The following is a 20,019-nucleotide window of genomic DNA, read 5'->3' on the forward strand; positions in this document are numbered from 1 at the left end:
AGCTTAGCACGTAATGCTCGGCATCAACCGTCTTTCGTTGTACACATGGATGCAGAGTTTTCAAGTTGGTTCACAGAGTCAATATGAGTCTGTGCATTGTTTGTTGATAAAAAAAAAAAGATGTTTCTCTTATTTTCCGATTAAGACCCCGTTGAAATTTATCTTTGGAACCATACGGCAAATGAATTGTATTGCCTGATTTATTATGGTTCCAAAAATATCCATCTAAAGATGAGTTTCAATGAAACATTATTGCAATTGATGAATATTCTTCACACTTGTATATGTAAGATTATTATGTAATATGAAATTATTGTACACCTGTATATGAATTTACAAAATATCCACTCTATAAAAATAGACAAATCAAAACGAATATATTCAATTTGGCAAGAACAGAGAGTCTCCGTAAAGCACCAACTAGTCGCATATGATACTCTATTCTATAAAACTGGCAAAGTTAAAGTGTGCTTATACTTAAAGTGCTAATTATGCTAATAATCTAGGGGTGTCTCAATTCAAACACCCGAGCATTTTAAAATTCGCGGGTATTAATTATAGGCCATCCAACACTCATCGTCAAGAAAAATGTGCCATTAGAAAAGTCAGAAAGTTTTGTCCCAAAAAAAAAAGTTCAGAAAGTAAAGTCAAAGATCTTTATTATAATTGATAATGATTAGGGATTTACTAAAACTACCCACCAAAAATCGTTTTTCCCTATCTAATCTCACCAAATCATTGGTGGGTTTTCTTTTCAATTCTAGTCCACATTGAAGCAATTGGGCTAAACCTAGGTTGAATGGTAATCGAATCGTTGAGATGTTAGTTAATTAATAAAAATGTTCGCCAGAAAACAATACATTCCAACTTACTCATGATCATACTGCTAGTTGTGTATTAGTTTGTCAAAAGTTTAACTCGATTAGATGCCTAATTCCACCACTAATTTGTTTCTGTGGGTTTAGTGCACGCATCGCATTAAGAAGAAGACTTGTAGTGTACTTGTGGCAGACAAGAAAAGCTAATAGGAAGCTTCGGCTTTCATATCATGTAATCATAACATCCCCACATTTTTTACATAACCTCTCCATACTTTTATTTAATCCAGTGACTTATGTAACCCAAATACGGACCAAAGTAACAATCCACCATTTTTAACCTCCTTTTCTCTTGTGCTATAATTTTTTTTTTGTACCTAGGGGTATATTTCTTTCACAAACACTGATTATTATTAAGAAAAATATACTATATTGAAACGTACGTATGCATCTTAAAAGTCCGTGATACATTAATTAATATGTGTACACATACAGTTGTCTAATTTTGAACGTTGACTCTTCAACTCGACAGAGATAGATGCGGATCCACAGTTTTCTTGACTTTTCTGATATTTGTTTCTATAACGTGTCACTGTCAGACGATCGAATCATTTTGTTTTGGTCAGTCCTCTCTCAAATAGTATTGTTTTTTTTTTTGGTCAAAGAAATAGTATCTATACTATTAAAAGAGAAGGAGTTTTAAAAAATCTACCTATGAAAAGTTGTTGGACCCTTTCATTAGGCTTAACTATTTTTTTGATCTCACCTTATATTTCTCTAACTATGAAATAGTCAATTAACTTATATTTTCTCTAACTATGCAATAATCAATTACCTTATATTTCTTTAATTTAGTTTAACAATATATTCTAAATATATATATTCTAAATATATTGTTATGATGATTTTTGATAAGAATATATTATAGATGCGATTGAAAATTTATATTATTAAAAGAAAATATTTTTAAAAATATTTATAAAAGAATTTACAACATCTATATAAAACTCTTTATTTTTTATCCTACCATTAACTACGATAACTATAAATAATTTAAATAAATCATATTATTATTTCTCATTTTGTATGATACACTTCTCTAATTATTTTTCTTATTATCATCCAATGTTATTGTTGTTATTCAATAACGTTATATACATCATATATTATGCTCAAAGATGGATATATAATATTTAGATATCAATTATTAAAATGAAAACATATATCATACAGCATATTATATCATGTCATCTTAGATTATATAATTCTAAATATTTACAAAATCAAATTTAATAAAAAAACACTTTAGCAAATCATTTGTTAAAACAAAATTATATATATTTACGTTAAATTATTTTTTATTACATTAATATATTAGAAGTTTCATTCATCTCTTAAAATATTATTGAAGATTATTTTTTTCCTACCATGTAAACCAAATACCGGGTCACACTTGATTGCATGTTTTTTCGAAGTTTGCATGCTTTAAATTAACGAGTTTTCATTAAATCTAAACCAGCTTATGCACAAGTCATCGTGTTTACTGGTTCGACGACGGGTCCAAACTTAATATAAAAGTATTGTTCTCATCTAATTGAAAATAATTTATTTTAAAATAATAGACGCACTGAATCTGATCAATCCATATAATTTTTTTTGAAAAAAGTAATCAAACGATTAAAAATATAATTACATAATAATAATTTTTTTGACATAATAAAATTTTGTAACATAATAATATATAACAAAACTAAAATACTAATTCATATCATATACTTTTATCAACTGAAAAATAACCTGCGCTTTTAAGCGCGGGTCAAAATCTAGTTGTTTATTATTGTTTCTCTCAAATAGTATTGTTTATTATTGTGAAATTCTGTTTTAAAATTCTTTTATCAGCAATCGGACAAAATAATACCTTTTTAGGATTGATTAGGGAGTTTATAAGATGTTATATGGAAATATAAATTAAAAAGGAGTTTGCTGTCTAAATTTGTATAATTTAAAATTTTCATCAACGTCACTAATACAAAGCATTTAGGCGTATCAGATTCGTTCAAATCATATGACACTAGGCGGCGAGTAAACATTTAGTTTATATATAGCAAACAAACCGAGCCATGCTCCATGGTTAGTGTTTGCCATTCCAACATCAAGATTCAAGAAGTTGAGATAGCAATCATCATCCTGTTTATAAGTTGTGATCAGATCACAAGTCTAAAGCAATAAACGAAGATACTCGAACAAAACATACTGATTCTATATCATTCTGCTTTAATCGATCTTGAACAATAGCATTCATCACCACAAGTCTACGTTTATGCTTCAAGGTCCAAAATCTCATGCTAGAAAATAGCTATGAAGCTTTACATGCTCTTGAGGATAGTCCCTCCGTCATCTGTGAGCATGCAACTTGGAAGTCACAATTTTCAGTGAGAGCATCTCTTTAGTGTGTCTTTCGTTTCTTAAAAAAGAGAGAGTCCTTGTTCAAAAAAAAGAAAAAAAAAAGAGAGAATCCACACAACACAAATGACAAAACTTGAATCAGTTTGCAATTATATGACATGTTTTTTTTTTTTGAATTATACAGAGGTATCCTCACGTTACAGAAATGATCCAGACTAGTCATGTATTGCCACGCGTGTCGGTCCTCTGTCCCTGGCAATGTCGAAATGTTAATTCCCTATTGGCCGGGATTCGACATGTTTTTCTTTCTGTAATTATTAAAGTGATACGATCAGATAATCCCCAATTAGCATATAGACTCAACGTAAAAATCCCATCTAATCGACCTTGCAGTAGACCTCTTATAAGCCTCATTGTCATATTTTAATTATCATGAACAAACTTATCATGAGGATTTCCAAAATATAATTTATAAAATTAGAATGGAACCGAGGCAGATAAAAAAATTTTGGTATAAATTTTTAGGAACCGTAGATGTTTATTTTCTTACTTTAATATATTTTTGTGGGTGTTGACAACTTATGAACTTTGTATTGACTCTATCCTTAAGCGACAACCCACCGGGAAAAACCTATTACATGGAAGAAGAAGCTCAAGAAGACTGCTACACGGTTGATAATTTCGCAGTAGATGACCTCTTGGTAGATTTCTCTAATGATGATGACGAGGAAAACGATGTCATTGCTGATTCCGATGGTACCAACGCAGCCACCGCCGTTCCTGATAACTCCAATTCCTCGTCCTTCTCCACCGCTGGTGTCCCAATATTTCACGGTGACGTTCACGACGGCACCAGCTTTTCCAGCGACTTTTGCGTACCCGTCCGTTATTGTTAGATAAAAGTGAAATTTTCCCTAAGATTACATAATTACAAAATAAAAAAAGATATTTGTAATTGTCGAAAATAAGAAATTAAATGATACTATGTAATTGTGAGTAGGGAATTTTAGACAAGATTAAATAATTATGGAATAAAAAGATATTTGTGATTGTTGTAATATAAGAAAATAAATAAGTATGTAATTGTCATTAGTGAATTTTAGATACATTAAAGTTAAGTTTAATTGGTTAGCTGAGCTGGAGTGGACAGCAATTAGCAACAGTCCGATTTACAAACAATGAGCCTTCTGCGTATGAAATCAATTGAAGAATGTTCTCAACTCAATTACAAAGCTCCTCGGAGAATAACCAGATCAAACAGAGTTCATATGTGACAGTTATGTAATTTACAAACCATGTGATTATTCATGTTCTAAATGTCCAGGAAAGCCTTGGGTTTGATGGCTTTCAAAAAGATTCAAAAACAGACTTGTTTGGGCCAAGTGGAGAAACCGAAAAAATTAGCTAAGAAAAAAAGATGGATTTCGACCTGGCCTTAAAGAGACATGTCATGGCCCATTTCAGCAGTATAGTAAGAGACAGTCCAAGTTTCAGTCAAAGACTTTATTTAGTTACGTCTTTGTTTCTATTTTCAGTGTCTTGTTTTTAGCACATTCTTATTTGGATCTTTACAACTTGTAATCTTATAAATAAAGCCTAAGAGCCACGAAATAAGACAATTCCTTTTTCTTTTTTATTGATTTTATCTCCTTTGTTTTTTGTAGAACACTTCTTGTTTCTTGTTGAGTTTCCTCCAAGTAAACATTCTCTATTTCGTTGGACTTGTGCGTCATATCAAGCAACGTTTAGAAACCCTTCTTTTGTTGGACTTGTGCGTCATATCAAGCAACAACTGAAATATGGCAGTATCAAGAGACTTTCCGTCCCTCTTGTGTCACCATTCATACCACCAGTTCTTCCTTTTTGACGAGTTCATATCCTAAAGTTCGGCTGAGTGATCCCTCCCTAATTTAGAGCGTATCACTTTCCGAGATGGATCGCAATACGGCGAGTTGGTTAGCCGGATAATAGTCCAACTCGCCGTACGGCGAATTGGCTAGCCAGATAACAGTCCAACTCGCCGTACGGCGAGTTGGCTAGACGGATAACGGTCCAACTCGCCGTACGGCGAGTTGGCTGCCTGATAACGGTCCAACTCAGTGTATGGTGAGTTGGCTAGCCGGCTAAGGGTCCAACTCGCCGTACGGTAGTTGGCTAGCCGGCTAGCGTTCTAACTCACCGTACGCCAAGTTGGCTAACAGGCTCTTTTCCTCAGTTCTTATTCTTTCTGTTGATTGTTTCGTAGACTTTCAAAACTATTTTGTTTGTTTTATACAAGTTATTTTCGTAAGTATTTTCTGAAATCTATTTCTCTGAAGTTTTCAGATGTAGATTTTGCCATGACCGATTTTGACCCCAACAAACCAACACTATGGATAAAATTTATTAAGTGTTTAATTAAAAAAAAGAATTTATTAAAATATATTTTCATTTGAAACAACCATTAATGTTGACAATAAGTAAAATTAATTGATTGTATTTCTAAGTTTGTTTTTGTTAAAAATAATTAAAGCTAAAAATTAAGATTATTTAATTTTTAGTTGTATTAGGCGTAATTAAAAGGTAACGGTTAGTTCATACTTCTACTTTAATAAGATACTAGTGGTATTCCGGCGCTACGCGATGTGTTCGTATATTTTATTTTTACATGAATTTACAGTTTATTTTATGGTCATAGTAAATAAAATATGTTCAAAAATATGAAAATTAAAATATGTTGCAAGAGAATGATATTTTATTCCGATTCATTTGGTAGTGGTTAGCGACTATATGGTATTAATTTATTTTGAAGTTGCTTAGTTCAAAGCGGAATAACATAAGTGGTTGCGACTAATCGATTCAATAAAAGTAGAATAAAAACCATGGTCGTTACAAAGTTAATTTAGTTGAAATTTAAACATAAAGTATAGTTGATGTTTTATTTAAAAAACATACTTATACTGGTAAATACCATATGGACAGCATATAGAAGAAACATCATTTGAAATTTTATTTTATTTAAGTAACAAATAGTACCTATGGGGGGGGGGTGAATAAAAAATCAAATAATATAATATTATTTAAAGTTTGAAAATTTTTTGAATTTTTTTATTTATTTTAATTTAAAACAATATTAAATTTTACTATTTTTTTTTACAAAAAAATACTATCTATTTTATTTTTTCATTTAGAGATTATATACTTGTTCGACCATTATTGTTTTTCATGAAAACATATTTGTTTTAATTGTTTGAAATGTTTTTCTAAATTTACAAAGATAATAAGAATTATATTAAAAACAATTGTGGTCGATTGTGTTAGCATATATTATTTTTTCTTTTATATGTTTGTTTTACCTTTTATTCTATATAATTTGTTTTGTCAACTTATACATTTTTATTTAAACTGTGGATTTATATGATGTAGACGATTCATTGTATTAAAAAAAATATTTCTTGACATAGATTAGCTGGACAAACTTAACTTATTAAAAACAATGACATGGTTTAAGGAAAATGTCTACAAAGTGATTTTTTTTTTAAGTCTTCAATGCAATGTTCATGTTGGCGCATCTTCGTAGTCAATCAGTCTTCAAACTTGTTAATAATCTCTTTGTTTCTCTTCTTCTTTGTGGAGCGCCCTTCCTCCAGAACTGCTGCATCCTCTCATGTATTCTTGTCAGCTACAGGTGACTCATTTGGTTCACTTAGAGCAGCTGTTTGCCCATCACCATTCCCATCAGCAGTGCTTCTTCTAATGTCTGAGTCCCTCATGTTCTAACATGGATAACTTCTTTTCACAGCTCCACGACCAGGCATGTAATCATCAGGTTGTCATTGCCACCTTAGTTTTTGATCATTGTCATTAACAATGTTAAACAATGATCAAAAACTTTCGTAGTTTCCCGACATAGCAAAAATAAGTTAATGTACTGACTTGGTTCTCAAAATTTGGTTGGGCTGGGCGCTAGTGACAATCGTAAATGAACTCTGCTGTTTGGATGAGAAGTTGAATCGAGAAACCTTCAACTGGAAGGTGAAGGTGCGGCCCAAAAAAATTTCGATGCATTATAGAGGGGCCGAACTCCAGGGGTCTTGGAACCCTGTGTTCTGGTGAGGGATAATATTTCAGTTACTTGAATATGCAGTTTACATAAAATGCGGACAGAGAAATGTGCGTAAGTTGGTAAGTGTTACCATTTGTTGGGAGACCTCTCCAGCCCTGGTATTTGTCAACTAACTTATTACAGTATCAAAAGCTACAAACTCAGCTGAGTCAGATGCATCGGAGACTGTCACATTAACAATTTCAGAATGTGACATATAATGTCTATAAGAGTTTACTATCAGCAAAGCTGGAAGGAGGAAGAATTTTGTGTTGATAAAACATTACCTCACAACCCCAACTGTGTTCTCCTCATTACATGAAACGCAAGTGAAGGAGGAGAAGCCTCATTGCAGTATGCGAAAACTCTTAGTGCATGAAATGTAGCATCATCAGTAGATGGTATCAATGCCACTTACTACCCAGTGCATAGGAACTCAACGGTCTACAACGATGTAAATTAAGAGAGGCAAAGGTTATCTTGTGTTTACCTGTGGGGAGGCGTTCAAAACAAAGGAATTAAGCTCAGCCAAAGTTACCGACTCTATCTTCCTCAATGTCTGACGTGACAATTTTGAATCTCGCTATTTCTTCTCCGGCCGATCTCTCATCGTTACCACCTCATGATGATGTCCACAGATACTCTCTGACAGATAGGAACAAAGCAAAAAAAAAAAAAAGTCATCAGATAAGCTTAAATATTCGAAGAAGGAGGAGGTCGAAGCAATCAATACCTGCGAATTTCCGTCTCTGTTTTGTAACTCCATTTGAATATGGCACGATGGTAGATGATCGTCAAGCTTCCCTGGTTCAACAAATAAAACAATATGCGTGAATTTCCTCTAAAATAGAGAAACTCTATTATAGAGGTGGATTTGCTACAATGTATGCCTCTATAATAGAGTTCCTCTATTTATAGGGGAAAATATAGAGATTTGCTATTTTCATCTCTAAATATAGAGATAAAAAGTAGGATTCCTCTATATTTTCCTCTAAAATAGAAAAAATCTATTATAGAGGTATACATTGGAGCAAATCCACCTCTATAATAGAGATCTCTATTTTAGAGGAAAATATAGAGATATACATTGGAGATGCTCTTAAACCCGAGTTCTAGCTTCCCAACTCCGAGAAATTGTGCTACTTCTCACCAAATATGTTTCATATGAAGCTATCTTTTGAGTATCCTCGGGTTTAAATTTGCCATTTTGTACTGTTGTTTTGCTGCATACATCAAATAAAAAAAATCAATTCTCAGGAAAATAAGAACTTCAAATCAGAAACAGCCAATGAAATGTATTGTCATTAACATGTATACAGAAAATATCTTTCCCACGCTCCTCATCACAGATACTGAGATCAAAATACTCTTGCTCCTCAGACTCTTCCTTGGGTATCTCAGTCTCATCTACATGTCTGGGTTATGACGGTTCATACAAGTCTCAATCATAAGGTCATAGCTTTTCAGATTTTAGCCATCTTCACCAAAGCTGTTCTTTTCCTGTCAAAGTTTTAGCTACAGTCTTGACATAATATCTCTACCCCTAATCACAAACCTTGATGCACCAGCAGACTCAAATCAAACCTGACACTGAAAGATTTCTTCTTCTGTTTATGTTTAGATTAGTAACACACATGAGAAACATCCAAAGACATATAAAACTTTGTGAAACTTACCTCCCAAAACGGAGCTGAGCCAGAGTAAAACATAAACCATCACGCCTGCGCTCGAAATATCTGCTTCTGGATCGTAATGCTTGGTCAGAACTTCAGAAAAAATGTAGAATGGACATCCAAACACATCCTTGAAGTTTACTCCTTTAGATAACAACAAAAATCTCAGGATAACAGAGTAAAGCTATGCAATACAAAATAAGTCTTTGTAAGGAACATAGAAGGTTTGGGGAACACAGATGCCCCAAAATCAGTTGTACTAACTTAAAAAAATATGGATATTGGCGTAGCAAGAAGCTCGTTATTGAATAATGTTCGCCAGACCTCATGCTGGAACTTCAACTACTTCCAAGTGGTTAAATCTAACTGAGTATCTAGTCCCATGAATGAAGAGTAGATGTCTGGCAATTAATATGTGTAAGCAAACACATACAATTTTTTTTAATTAAAAACACCTTAAACATAAGATAATGTAAGAGTACTGATATTACTCAAAAGAAACAAACAAAACCGTACAAACTGATATATCTCAGAGAAACAAAAAAAAAAAAACAATCACAGAGAGCACCCACCATACCACTTTCTAGATCTTCCTCCAACCTGATTAAACCTTAAACCTGCCGTAGCCTAGAACTGATTTGAACCATAAACTCACTGTAGCCTAGATCTGATTGATTTGTTGATTAATGGTGAGGATTATCAATTTCGATCTAGGAGCCGAGCAACAAATATTGTTTCTTCAATTGTCTCTAACTATATGATACAACACATTTGTTTATAAAAATCACTTAAACAAGTTAACGCCACTTACGAATCATCGATTCAACATCTCTTGGTCTATTGCATAATGCCAACTTTTGCTGGACCCCATTTCCGACCCAGTTATCTTTGTTGTTGGTTTAGGATTTTTATGCAGGTGTGTTTCCAGACGCCAATGGAGATACCCACGGGTGCTTCCAGCTCAAACTTTATAAATCTTACTTAAATGGTATTTGCGTGTATGACAAGGCAATGTATGTAAGCCTTTACAAGAGACGCTAGTCACACCGACTGTAAAGGAATAATTGGTTTATTTCAGATTAGACTATATCATTAAGAAAAATATATACAATATAGAGGTGCAAAATTCATAATGATGAAATTAAATATTGGTGGAAGAATGTCCCGGTGTTGGTAATCTGTCACCTCAAGGATCAATGTCCCTCAACTCTTTTGTATCGTATATATTAATTGAATAACATTTAAAAAGTTATAATTTGTAATTTGTACTAATTAAAAAAGTGTCATGCTTAGTTGTCACATAATTAGAATGCTAATTTTGCTTATGTGGCGGCTTGAAAATTTTGTTATTTCAAAATTAAATTGCTAGAGAATGTTATATTATATAGTATGTCCATTATGAATTATTCATTTATCAAATTGAAATTATTATATATTTTCTTTAAATATAACCTACGAAATTATCCAATGTGATTAAAATATAAATATCAATTAATGATTATAAAGAATAAAGATTTGCTAACAATCTGTATACATTCTATCAATTTTTTTTTATTATTTAATACTAAAATAAATTAAAAAATTACATTAATCATATAATAAAATTTTAGATTTTTTTGTATATGTTGTATTTAAAATTTTTCAAAACGAGTATAAATTACTAAAACTGTTAAAGTCTCACAGAAAATTTGTGATCAAGGTTTAATTTTTTTCTATAATAAAATACAATGATTATAAAATCATATGAATGAATAATTTTATTTTAATAGATGTTTATGTCAATATATATATATCTATATATAGTTCATATCAATTAAATTAAACTATACATCGTATGAAAATACATACTTATATTTTGATATATGCGTTGAACATATATTGAAAAGTAAATATTTTAGTTTTGAAATCTTCATTGTTTTTTTAAATGATTATAAATTATTGAAACCACTAAACATTCCACATTAAAAAAAACCGTTGGTGTAAAATTTTGTTAGACAAATATGGAAAAAAATCATAAAATCATATGAGTAAAAACCTCATTTAATAAATATACATATTAAAAGTACACTATATATCTATGTTAATATCATTTAAATTTAATTATATATCATATATGATATATAAGATTCATTGTTTTGATTTATTTACCCTAAAATAATGGTGAATAAACAAGAGCGGTCGTTTGATTTATATGCGAAGACCAATTTATTACATAATAGTAAATGATTTCTTAGTTATTTAATATATAATTATTATTTTATTACTTCATAATATGCAGAAAAATATAAAATAAGTAATAAATGTTTCATAATAAAATATTTATTCTGCACAAGGCGCGGATCTTAACCTAATTATGTATCTCTTTAATAATTTTAAATCTTAAATATTTTCTAAATCTCAGGGAAAAAAAATAACGAAATGAGAATAAACTCAAAAATCAATAATTATATCGAGCAATAACCAAAATGAAAAAAAAAACAACACAAATATGGGAACGTAAACTTCTCATAACCATAATTAACTTTTAAATTGCTAAATCATGATATAAAATCGAGCAGACAGAATTTCATTTTAACCAAACAGTAGGTTCTTATGCGATAAGTGATCTTATGACGTAAAATATTTTTAAAATGGGATTAGTTCATCAGTAAACAAATTATGTAATTAACAAAAAAAAATTTAAAAAAATTGTTGAAGGGTCAAAAATATTGATTCGATCAAGAATATAAATTTTGTTTTTCCATACGATATTTCTTAAATAATTTTCATATAAAAGTTATTTTGAAGTTTCTACCTTGTAGGTGTTTTGATTGTTTTCCAAATTAACAATCACCCAAGGCATGGAACCGCATACTACGGCAGCTGTGGGCTGAATCAGGCTGTGGTGGGGACAGAAACAGCTTTTACCCAGATTTATCATGGGCTGATTCAGGTTTATCAGGTTTATCTAGGGGTGAACAAAATATTCGTCAATTTTGATTTGATTCGTTATTTGTTTCGAACTGAAAAATTCGGATATTCGTAACCTTAACCTTACGAATCAAATCAAATATTATTATGCAATATCCGTAAAATTGAAACAAATCACAAATACTAAAAAATTTAGGAACGAATATCCGATTTGATCAGTTATATATATTTAAAGAATTTTATATATAACTTATATAAATATTATATTTTATATAAATTTTATAATATTTTATTTATTAAATTTGTTTTTAGAATTTTAAAATTAAATAATCTTTTATGTAATAAAAAATTATTATTCATATTATTTTGAATTTTTATTTATCTTTTTAATTATTATTTTATTTGAACAGATCGAATCAGATATCCGGTTTAAATCTAAAAAAACAGATATCCGGAACACCGAATATTTAGATGGCTACCAATCGATCCATATTAGATATATGATTATTCGAACGAAACGGATTGGATTACGAATACCTCCAAATACCGTCCGTTCCCGCTCCTAGATTTATTTAGTTTGTTTTAAAGATCTATAACAAGAGAATGAAGATCTTTTGATTGTCTTGTTTATACCTCTTTAACTTTTTGATTATAAATCAATCTATGATGAATTTATGTGCTTTTATGGAGACTAGGGTCGGTGTCCGCGCTTCGCGCGGATTACATGTTTATATATGTGTCAAGATTATGAAAATCGGCTCATCTATCAACAGAACAACAATTACCTGAACATAGGCGTCAATCAACTCTGATGCTTTTCTGCCAGTGAGCTCTTTTCCAGCATCGCCGAGGATGATGAACGTGCACTGCGCCTCATTATCATAAACAGAAAGCTCCACCCGATAGCTAGTTCAAATAGCAAGTGATTAGTATATATACATTGTCGGATGGAAACATATGTGACAGGACAATCTTACTTGGCTAATGCAGTAGCATCTTCATTGCGGCATTTTGGACAAAGCAAGGTTGTCGGACCACGGTTTAGCTTGGTCTGGCAATCTTTGCAAGCAATGTAATACCACTCAGCCCCAAGCTTGACATCATCAATTGTTGCAATGCAGTAAATTGTAAACGAAATGGGATTTACAAAAGTAACATCACAAAAGTTGTGAGCAACTAAATTGAGAAAAGTGCTTGATTCTAATAACGAAATGGGATTTACCTTAGCAGGCTCACGTTTGAGGAACGCAGCAATCTCACTTATTGTGAGAGTCTCAGCTTTGACAACCTCAACTGGGTTGACCAAAGAAGTGGCAGAAGGGTTCGCACTCAACCTTGGTAAGAATTTTAAATCAGGCGATTATCAAAGTTAAACACATAATAGACTAATATATAGATTGAAGAGGACATTAGCTAATACTAACCAGGTCAAGTATTCACTGGTGGGGTCAACATCTTCGTCCAAAAACACCCTTGAAGAGGACATGGAACTTAGGCACAACTTCCCTGTCAATACAAAGCAGTTAGTGGTAGGTTTATGTAAGTGAGTGTGAGTGATCAGGAGTTCTTATACTAAGTGTAAGAGATTACCCCCGAGCCTTTTAGGATTGACAGTTGTGACCAGAAGAACCGTTGGAGTGGTTGCACTTGCGTCAAACTTCAAGCGGAAACTTTCTGCGGCCTCGTCCCATAAATACACGTTCACCACTGGACCACTGCAGTTAATAAAGTGTAGATGTTTAATTTAACTAAGACTCATAAATTAGAAAATAATATATATGAATTGGTCGAACAACAACAGCTTACTCTTTAAGCTGCAAATGGACCGTCACTTTCCGAGAAACTGAGCCATCCTTGGTGCACAAAACCGGACGCTGATGGAGAGCCTGGCCATCAACCAGCTTAAGGTGGCCAACAACATCTACAACAAACAGTCAAACGCATATATGGGTTTAATAACACATACGGTGAAGAAAATATATGCTAAGAAAAATTCTAAACCTGAAGAAATATATGCTAAGAAAAATTCTAAAACTTACCGTGAAGATCCCCTCTGAGATCGCAGTTTGCTTCAAAGTCTGAAAAGGAATGGACTCTGAAGCGCTCTGTCAAAATGCTTTCAACGTCTTCTTCATCTTTTGACAGGGCAGAGTCGTGTGAGATGCAGATTACCAGCCTCTGATCAGCAACATGGTACATCACCTTGCTGTTTGATGCATAGAAGGTTGTCAATGTGTAGACCCTCCCACGCTCAAGCTCTTTCTCATACTGGCTCCGACGGTTCTGACCGATGAACCCCTGAGCTAAAGTTCCCTACAGACAGAGATACAATATCGTGTCAGCCACTGATCATTTATATAATTTAACATCAAACCAATCTATTAAGTTTTTATACAGTAGAATACGCCTACATCATTTCATCCCAACACCACTGATCTTTTTTTTTTTAAAACGCTAAACACCAGCACCAACCAATCAAGTTTTCTATAAACAGATCTCAAGTGAATAATGAAAGAGGAAAGCCAATCAAAGATAAGCTAAATCAAGTGTTTTTCAGAGTGATATAGCAACAGTATTAAATCCCACTAATAAACTTGATACGGTAATAAAATTCAAACGAATCAAACATTTTTCCGGAAAAAAAAAAGATCAAGATTTTATTTGTGCAATAAAGATTTTTACTTTGCAATCAAGTTGTTATTTTAATCATTCTACTTTTTATTTACAAACATACGCAAACATAAAACGAATCAATCAAGGTTTTCCCGAAAAGAGATCAAGTTTTAAATTTTAGTCAATCAAGTTTCTTCTGAATCAATCCACTTTTTTATTTTAACAACCAAGTTTTTGTTTTCCCACATACGGTAACATCAAACGAATCAATAAAAAAATTCCCAGAAAAAAGATCAAGTTTTTAATTTTTACCAAGCATGTGTTAAACGAATCAATCAAGTTTTTAATTTAAAAAATCAATCAAAGTTCTATTAAGTTTATATAATTTACGGTAACATCTACGGTAACATCTACGGTAACATCTCAAACTATTTGACGCGGATCTAATTAAAAAAAAAAAATTTAACATCAAACGAATCAATAAAAAAATTCCCAGAAAAAAGATCAAGTTTTTTATTTTTACCAAGCATGTGTTAAACGAATCAATCAAGTTTTTAATTTAAAAAATCAATCAAAGTTCTATTAAGTTTATATAATTTCTGGGAACATACGGTGACATCTCAAACTATTTAACGCGGATCTAATTAAAAAAAAAAATTTTACCTCCGCATCGATCATCAGCATCTCGACCCCAAGAAGGATCTCTGGTCCTCCTTTGACGTTCTTCCGAGCATTCCAGAAATGGAGAAGCCGGAACTGCAGGGTGGAATCGCTGGGTCCGGGAGAAACTTGGCGGAAGAGGAGAGGAGGGGAAGATTCGCCGGTGCGGATTGCGATCTCTTTCGACATGATTACGGTATACAGCTTTCGATCTGAGGTAGGAGATTGTAAAGGATGAGCTGAGGTAAGAGAGATAAGGGTATAAATAGGAAGGTAGATATAAGACGAAGGGGGGATGTAGAAGGTCTGCGGGGATCTTGAATGGAGGCTTTAAGGGAGAGCATTGAAGTTCAACCCCTTTCATCGGAGGCGTTTTGCGGGGAGATTAGTGGGAGAGGAAGAGAATCGCCATGCGTGAAAGAGAAATGGGAGAGACAGCGTTTAGGGTTACTGAGTATCACAAAGCTTAAGCCGTCGTTTTAATCAAACAGAGAGAACGGGTTATGGGATGGGCTGGCATATTTTAAAATAACTCTGGCCCAACTGCAAAGGGACGGATACATCAGTTGCGTAAATTAAACCGTTAACGGGCTGGGCTGCGCTAACGTTAAGCCGTCGAATTAATCACACGGCGCGAACGGGTTATGGGATGGGCTGGGAATTTTTTTTAAAAACTGGCCCAATTGCAATCCAACCGTAGACATAAGGCGCGCGAACGAAACCGGTAAACCGACGGGGGATGAATTTTCGATTTATTGAACTGGGTTGCCTGTGTGACGTGGCAAAACGATTGGTCTGGAATATTTTGCCTAGGTGGCACCCCTAATAAGCTCTAAATTTAGTCCCTATTATATAGTGGGATTAGTGAGTAGGATATTATAAATATTTTGGGTTTATTCGATTAGGACGGTTGGTCCTTGATTCTTTATATTTTGTGATTAATTTATAAAAATGCTAAGAAAAGGAAAAAAAACAAACAAAGATATGTTTGAAATGCAAATAACGAGACGGAAGACCCGTAAGGGAAATGCTGGAGCGTAAAAATGCACTACCATTCCCATTTAATATTCGCTAAGTTAAGATTTGCGCCTTGCATGAGATAAACAATAGATATAAATTATTTTTATATATTATATTTTTTACATATTATGAAATAATAAATATATATTGATTAATTAAAAAGTTAGTAAATATTGCGTATATAAAAAAATTGGTAACACATAAATAAATATTATTAATCTAAATAAACACTTTTTCGATTTTATACGGTAATAATTAAATTTAAATGATATTAACATGAATATATGGTACATTTTTAATATTTATATCTATCAAATAAATTTTTTACTCATATTGTTTTTGATCATCTGTATTTTTTTATAACAAAAACTCTAAAAATTGATAAGAAAAATTTCATTGTGAAATGTTTAATAATTTTAGTAACTTATAATTTTTTTTTAAAAAAAAAATCAATGGAAAGTTTAAAATTTAAATATTAAGTTATCAATATATGTTCAAAGCTTTTATCAAAAAAGTAGTTCAAAGTAAATTTCAAAATTAAAATATTTATGTATTTTTTGGTATGTAGTTTAATTTAAATGATATTAATATATATATATATATACATTTATTAATCTTAATATTTATTAAATGAGATTTCTAACTTATATGATTTTGTAATCATTTGTATCTTGTCATAAAAAAAAATTTAAACCATGGATCACAAATTTTCAATGTGATGCTTTTAACAGTTTTAGTTATTTATGGTCATTTTTAAAAATTCAAAATATGACATATACATAATATAAAATTTTATTATATGGTAATGTGGTTGTTCAATTTATTATAATAACTTCAAATTAAAAAATGATAGAGGATACACTAATTTTTATCAAATCTCTATTATTCAAAATCATTATTTTTCATATATATTTTAACCACATTAGACAATTTCATAATTTTATTTAGGGAAAGGATGAAAAATTTATTATATATTTAGATAAACCAACTTATTTTTTGAAGGATTCTAAGAATCATTGTGCTGATGACACATGGTTACCTCAAATGTTATAATGCTTCTCTTTTAATATATAAGAGATTTATTACAGTTTCTTGTATTTTATAATTGACTAACAAAATTTTCCTGGTCAAAGAACTTTCATTCCCTATTTAATACTAATTTACTTTATAAAGTTTCATAATTTTACCAAAAAAGGTTTCATAATATATAGTAACATAGTGCCAGTCAAACATCTATCCATATTTTCTTTATTTAGAATACATATTACCAAAAACAAACAAATTAAACTTAATTATAATTATAATTTTCTATTCATTCCTTGACATCTTAATATGTATATATATAATAGAGCATTTCTAAACACAACAAAAACAAAAATGTCAAAAGGAATTAGGATGGCTCTAGTTATGAATCTCTTATCTCTTCTATTTTCAGGAGTCTTAGTTCATTCCGGTCAAAGTACTGTACCTCTCAAATCCTTCAAGGTCAGCTATAAAACAAAAACTTTAAGACACATGTATGTTTGATGTGTCAACATCATTTTCCTTATATCATGTAATGAGATCAACATCTTCTTTCATTTGCAGATAGGTGAAAATGTAACATATGATTGCATAGATATTCATCTGCAACCAGGACTTGATCATCCCTTACTCAAATACCATAGGATTCAGGTGCATGATTTTAAAATTGGTCCTACATAGAGTTTTTTATGAAATGTGATTTTTAACTTGACTATATTTGCACGTTTTTCAAAGATGAACCCATCAATTTCAAGACCAGAATTAAAAAGTCAAATTGGCATAAACAAAGTACAAAAACAGAAAATACCATGTCCAGATGGAACAATTCCTGTATGGAGAAATAAAAAAGAATGCACCACCAACGCTCAAGTTTTGGCGGAGAACCATGTTCATTCTCTATCACCTGATAGTCCTGGAACACATGTAAAACATTCAATTTCCTCTTAATAAACTTACACCTCATATTTTCTTATATGTATATATTAAGTATTAATATATGGAGTATATATATATGTAACATTGGACACAATGATGACTATAAACATTCACTTTTGGTAGCTTGCTGGAGTAAGGTCACAGAATGGTCCATTTCGTGGGGTAGAAGCTTGGTTTAAAATGTTTAAGCTAGACATCGCAAACGATCAAGCCTCATATGGTCAAATATATATAGGCAGTGGATCCAATACCGAGGTCAATTTTATTTCAGCGGGTTGGATGGTAGGTTTACATTTTACTGTTTTTTTTTTTCTTTAATCTGTTTGATGGTGTGGATACTCCTAAAATATTGCAAATCTTTTACAGATAAATCCAAGCTTTTTTGGTGACAGCCGTACTTGGACATATGGATTTTGGAAGGTGTGCATGTGATATATATTCTTGGTTTCGTTCAATTGTGTAGAAAATATACTATACTTGTTGAATCTCTAAATCAAATAATATGTAAATATAAATATAATTTTATAGGGTAAAGATGGAAAAGGATGTTACAATACAGCATGTTCAGGGTTTGTTCAAGTTTCGCAGACGTTTCCCATAGTTCAACCCATTGATTTTCCGGCTGGCCAGTCTCTCTGGTTGCATTACTCCATCCATGAGGTAATTTTCTTAATTTTATATATTTATTTCACATATGTCATTCCCAGTGAAGTATTTATGAATCATGGAATTTATATAATCAAATTAGTGGTTGATTCTATAAATTACATCATTTCAAAATATTTGTTTGATACATTTTACTGCAAGTCATATAAATTAACAAATACTTATTTGATTATTAATTATATGTGAAAAGGACAAAAATACAGGAAACTGGTGGCTTACAGAACTGGGGTCAGGTGAACCCAACATCGATATTGGATATTGGCCAAAAGAGCTATTTAACCTTTTAGACAATGGTGCAAATATGGTTGGAGCTGGTGGTGTGGTTCAGGCTTCAAGTTCTGGTTCAAGCCCTGAGATGGGTAATGGTCGATTTCCAAATGCTGATCACCCCAGGGATTCAGGAATTTTCACAAATGTTGAAGTTATGGATTCCAATTATGTGCAGCATAAAATGAATTATTTTCCAACAGAAGTGGTTCTAGATAGTCCCAAATGCTATCGGCTAACAATTGGTAAGACATTTATATTCCGACCCAATCGACTTGGTTTCTATTTTAATTATGGTGGTCCGGGAGGAAACTCTTGTGGAGTTTGATATTTTCAAGTGTAATATTGAAATTTGAATTTAAATAAATATTAATAATATATTAATAAAATGCAAAGAGTTATAATTATGTCTTCTTTATAATTATTTTTCTCCAGGTTAGTGGCATTTTAATTTGTAAATGGTTGACGACTTATTTAACTGTTAGGAACGCTTGTAAAACTGAAGAGGAATATATATATATACTCTAATACAGTTCTATTTTCTTAGATGATTACACAAAATAATTAAGTAACATACTGATATATGTTTAATTAACTAATAATAGTTTATAATTAGTATTATTGAAGTGTTTTATTTATTTTCATATATTTAGTTGACTATAATATCTTTCAATCACTGAAAAAATATCGATAAATTATATTTATTTATATAACAATTATTTTCTAAATACAATCACAATTTTGTTTACTGCATATTTTTAAGAGATATTAAACAAACTAACAAAAAATTTAAAAATAAACATAGTTTGAACAAATAGTTACACAATAGTTTAATGAAGTAGATATATTATATTTTATCATTATTAAAGTTATTTTTTTAGTATTAAATTTGGTTTTAAATTTTATGTTTTTATGTTTGTGGAACTTAATATAACCATAATAA

At 31.4% G+C, this 20,019-nt stretch overlaps 2 protein-coding genes across 12 annotated transcripts; one reads left to right on the plus strand and one right to left on the minus strand.

Moving 5' to 3' along the window:
- Positions 1 to 1,577: 1,577 nt before the first annotated feature.
- On the minus strand, positions 1,578 to 16,756 carry LOC103854842. Of its 11 annotated transcripts, XR_004455176.1 has the most exons (11): positions 15,168 to 16,755; positions 13,931 to 14,204; positions 13,698 to 13,812; positions 13,482 to 13,606; positions 13,316 to 13,397; positions 12,869 to 13,225; positions 12,677 to 12,797; positions 8,395 to 10,031; positions 8,042 to 8,112; positions 7,400 to 7,953; positions 1,578 to 7,312 (listed from the first exon to the last, which is right to left on the minus strand). XR_004455176.1 is itself a non-coding variant. In XM_033284530.1 (8 exons), exons 1-8 carry the CDS (start codon positions 15,351 to 15,353, stop codon positions 10,023 to 10,025), a joined length of 1,269 nt encoding a protein of 422 aa, XP_033140421.1. In that variant the 5' UTR covers positions 15,354 to 16,755; the 3' UTR covers positions 1,578 to 10,022. The 11 variants fall into 11 exon arrangements, 3 of the variants coding, with proteins under 3 accessions (XP_033140421.1, XP_033140423.1, XP_033140420.1); XR_004455178.1 differs by having other exon boundaries at positions 7,400 to 9,125; positions 9,793 to 10,031; XR_004455177.1 differs by having other exon boundaries at positions 7,400 to 8,531; positions 8,626 to 10,031.
- A 131-nt stretch (positions 16,757 to 16,887) lies between these two features.
- Positions 16,888 to 19,483, plus strand: LOC103854730. The gene is made up of 7 exons (XM_009131691.3): positions 16,888 to 17,669; positions 17,772 to 17,858; positions 17,943 to 18,131; positions 18,267 to 18,425; positions 18,510 to 18,563; positions 18,672 to 18,803; positions 19,000 to 19,483. The coding sequence occupies exons 1-7, from the start codon at positions 17,517 to 17,519 to the stop codon at positions 19,402 to 19,404; spliced, it is 1,179 nt and encodes a 392-aa protein (XP_009129939.2). The 5' UTR covers positions 16,888 to 17,516; the 3' UTR covers positions 19,405 to 19,483.
- Positions 19,484 to 20,019: the final 536 nt, after the last annotated feature.

The sequence above is a fragment of the Brassica rapa genome, chromosome A02 (genome assembly GCF_000309985.2).
Source record: "Brassica rapa cultivar Chiifu-401-42 chromosome A02, CAAS_Brap_v3.01, whole genome shotgun sequence".
NCBI classification, from domain to species: domain Eukaryota; kingdom Viridiplantae; phylum Streptophyta; class Magnoliopsida; order Brassicales; family Brassicaceae; genus Brassica; species Brassica rapa.